At 42.4% G+C, this 4,406-nt stretch overlaps 1 protein-coding gene across 1 annotated transcript; it reads left to right on the top strand.

The window, feature by feature from the left end:
- The first annotated feature begins 1,448 nt into the window (after positions 1–1,448).
- Positions 1,449–1,697, top strand: LOC101643151 (40S ribosomal protein S27-like). The gene has a single exon (XM_004699752.1). It carries the CDS (start codon positions 1,449–1,451, stop codon positions 1,695–1,697), a length of 249 nt encoding a protein of 82 aa, XP_004699809.1.
- The last annotated feature ends 2,709 nt before the right edge of the window (positions 1,698–4,406 follow it).

The raw sequence follows: 4,406 nt of genomic DNA, 5'->3' as shown, positions 1-4,406 counted from the left end.
AATAATAATTTATAAATTATCAAGGGTTCAGGAGGGAGGGGGAAAAATGAGTTGATACCAAGGGCTCAAGTAGAAAGAAAATGTTTTGAAAATGATGATGTCAGCAAATGCTTATATGTGCTTGACACAATGGATACATGGATTGTGATAAGAGCTGTACGAGACCCCGATAAAATAACTAATAATAATAATCCAAATTTAAAGGAGAGAATGGCATCAGAACTTAAATTGTGAACATCTGGTTTCTAGAAGGCTATGGATAATAGTAGAAACCCCAAATCTATTTAGAGGCCCACACGTGGATTTAACCACTAGTGAAGCCTTTCCAGTCATAGTTGAGGGATGTGAATAGTCCTGTTATCAGACACAGAACATTGTAAAGCTGATTTATGGCAGACGTAGTTAGGCCAAAATGTAATATCATCTGATCTCCCTCTTGACCCATTTTTAAAGCTGTTTACATTTTTAAAAAAGTGAAGGAGAAATACATGTGCACTAAGTCCCTGGTGAATCCTCTCTGACCATGGGCCAGATGGGAATAATCTGGCTGCCATACAGAATGTTTTGGATAGTGGATTGTTGTAGATGCAGTTAGGTTAAAGTGGAGCACTCTATCATTTGATCTTCCTTCGGATCCATTTACATTTGTTCTAACACTTGTTTTGCTGGAGATCATTCAGCAACAGTTGGGGCAGTACATCCACAGGGAGCTGCAGGTTCAGAAGTGGGGGCACCATGTCAGGCTCTCTAACCAAACACGCATCTGTCTGCTTCTGGCCCTCTTTGTTCAGCTTCTTCTCTGAGTTGATATTCAACCCACTTCTCTACTGCTTCCTCTGTAGCTCGGGCATCTAGAATTGTTTATCCATAAGTGTTTCACTTGGTCACTCATGTCTTTGTTGCAGGGGGCCTGTGTAGCATGATCGCCTAGTTCACCACTTCTCTAGAAGTGACTTCCCTATTCCTGCATACTTGGTTCCTGTATTTATATTTTTTCATTAAAAAAAGAACAACAAAAATAACATTGTCAATTTGCTAGATTCCTTAAGTAGAATTAATGGATAAGAAGACATGGGGGGAAAAAAGACATGAACATTTTTAGCCTCTTCTAAAAAATTAATAAATATTTTTTGTTGAGCACATATACACCAGAAAATATACCAATTCAATAATTTTTACATGCACAATTCAGGGACATTGATTATATTCTTCAGTTTGTTCACCCTATATTCTGAATTATTCCTAGCTGGATTCTCCCAAGGAGCAGAATGTGTGAGGTCTCTCTATCTATCTGAAGGAGTCCTGGTGGTCTAGTGGTTATACACTGGGTTGCTAATCACAAGGTCAGCAGATCAAAACTACCAGCAGCGCCTTCATAGAAAGATAAGGCTTTCTATGCCCATAAAGTTACAGTTGTGCCTTTCTGACAGTGAAGACCTCATGCGATCATGCATCTTGCAAAGAATCGGCTTCATCCTTCACCAGAAGAGAAGAAACACAAGGAACAGCATCTGGTGCAGAGCCCCGATTCCTACTTCATGGATGTCAAATGCCCAGGCTGCTATAAAATCATCACGGCCTTAAGCCATGCACAAACAGAAGTTCTGTGTGTTGGCTGCTCTACTGTCCACTGTCAGCCTCCAGGAGGAAAAGCAAGGCTTCCAGAAGGATGCTCCTTCAGACAGAAGCAGCACTAAGAGACCCTGAATCAAGATGAGTGAGAAACCTTTCCAATAAACCGATTTTGGATTTTAAAAAAAAAGAGTTACCCATAGTTTTGAGCATTAGCAAGGGCAGTTCTATGCTGTCCTACAAATTGGAATTGACTCAATGGTAGTCAGTTGTTGATGTTGTTTTTTTAATCTATCTGTCTATCCATCGATCGATTGAGTCAGCATTGACTCAATGGCAGCAAGAGTTTTTCTGTCTGTCCATCCATCCATCTATCCATCCATCTGTATACATTTGTGTACACACACACACCACATACATAAATAGAGAGATTGATGTCAAGGAAATGACACACAGTTGTGGAGATCGGCACGTCCCAAATCCATGGGTCAGTTGTCATGCCGGAGGCTTCTTCTGACTCATGTGACTAGAGGCTGATGAATCCAAAACTGGCAAGTCAGAAGACAGATTGCTGCTTCACATACCAAGAACTGGAGGGCAGAAGGGGGCAAGTCAGTTGCAGAATTGAGAGAAGAGAGAGCGCTTTGTTAGAACATCCAAATGTGTTGGATGCTGGCCGCATCCCCAAAGGAAACTTCCCTTACATCAGAATTACAAAATGGAGGGCAATTACATAATACTGAGTGTGGTGGAGGGAAATTTCTTGATATGACTCACCTAACCAAGTCTTTGTAACTCCTACTAAATGATTGGATGGGGCTATGCAAACAGGAGGTGTGTAACACTAGTAAAGGAGATTGGTAAAATGTCCATACCATGCCACTAGCTCTAAGGATGAGTCATCTTTGAAGCAATAGCAGAGAAAAGAGAGCCCCAAGGACCTTGAAAGAGCACCTTAAGATCTGTCTGAAATGGTGGAAGCTGCTGAGACTAGATGTATCACTGTGGTATGGAGACTCAGAGGGGGAGCACTGAGACCGTGGGGTACCTTCTCATTATCTGGGCTGAGCCTATGGAACTGGGGGCAGGGAGATAGGAAGGCTGGCTCCTGGCCCATGCAGGCAAGGGTAGCTGAGAGACCAAGAACCAGAGACAGATGTGGCTACCACATGGCTGAGAGGCTGAGAACTGGACAGACACTTGGCTGCTGGCTGAGCCCAATGATGATCCTTAATGATTGCTGACCCTGACAGTGGTAACCTAGTCACTTCCCTAAGAAACCAAACTGGATTCGACACCAACTCATAGTGAACCCCTGTGGGTTTCGGAGACTGTAACTATTTGCGGGAGTAGAAAGTCCCATCTTTCTCCCAAGAAGTCGCTGGTGGTTTCAAACTGCCAGCCATGTGGATTGAAGCCTAACACATAACCATTATGCCACCAGGGCTCCCCAACTTCCCTAAGACACACACCCCCCTGCTTAATTGTAAGTGTTGTCTGGAGCCCTGTGTGGCCACTGCGATGAATGATCGGACTCAGTATAGAAGAACAGTGGCATGGGAGGAATGATAGATGTCAGAGTAGGTCAAGGAGGCTTGCCTAACCCTTGTCTTGTGGCAATGGGGAAGCCAGAGGTGAGATAGGACCCTCCATCGCCATTTATTGCACTGAGAACCATGGCCTAGCCACGCCGCTGACACATTAACCATCACACTTCCCTATTAACAAAGGCCCTCTCTCACTACCCCTTAAGTCTGCTACTTGATCTTTTGAGTGACTGTTGTCAGTCGATGACATAGAAGGGGTTTTAAAAAGAGGAAGATGCTCATGGCAGACATTCTTTCCTAGTTAAGCTAAATGCCTGCTTGATTTTTAATGAATAAATATATATTATAATATAATGACTATATATGTATATATGATAATATATTAAATCATTTTTGTATTCAACAACTTAAACAATGTATCAAACCTCCCAATATTTTGCTACCCACCCCCTTTTCCCCCTCTTATCCCTCTTGTGCAGGAACCCTGGTGATACAAGCACGAGCAATGTTATCGATGGTTTGTTATGATCCAGAATGTTATCCAGAGCTCATTATGATCCACAGTTAAATGCCTTTGCATTTAAAAAACACATGCATCTTTCTGATGTTCTCTGCTTTCAGTCAAAATCCATCTGACACCAACAATGATATCTCTTGCTCCGTGTCCTCTTCTGAATCTGGCTTGAATGTCTGGCAGCTCCCGATCAAAATACTGCCGTGATCATTTTTTGCTTACTGTCTAGAGACTTTTACCTGCATATGATATTGATGATACCGCTCAATAATGTCTGCATTCTGTTTGCTCACCTGCCTTTAGAATGGGCACAAGGAGGGATCTCGTCCAGTGGGTTTGCCAGTGGTAGCTGTCTTCCAAATTTCGTGGTGGAGATTAATGGGTGCGCCCAGTGCTTCATCAGCTTGTTGAACCATTGCCATTGGCATTTGGTTTATGATTTCGGTGCAGCTTGAACTTCTTCATTCAACACCATTGGCCCTTGACGTTCTATTACCTTTTGAAATCACTGAAAGCTGACCGATCATTTTTTGTGTGGTGACTCTGTGTATTCCGTCTATCTTCTTTTGATGCTTCCTGCATTTTCAGTATTTTGCCTATATAACTCACATGTCATCCAATTCGATAGTTCAATCACATCCAGAAGACTTGTACAATCACTTTCAAGACATTTTCTTTCTTTTTTTTTCAGGACATTTTCTTCATTAATATTTTTCTTCTTCCCAACAGCTTTGTGTACTCATCAGAATTAGCTCCCCAGCCCCCACCCCCCC

Source organism: Echinops telfairi, unplaced genomic scaffold (assembly GCF_000313985.2).
Source record: "Echinops telfairi isolate 266 unplaced genomic scaffold, ASM31398v2 ScPeMD7_7475;HRSCAF=8513, whole genome shotgun sequence".
NCBI classification, from domain to species: Eukaryota; Metazoa; Chordata; class Mammalia; order Afrosoricida; family Tenrecidae; genus Echinops; species Echinops telfairi.
Note: the sequence above shows the minus strand (reverse complement) of the source record. Positions and strands in the feature narration are given on the sequence as shown.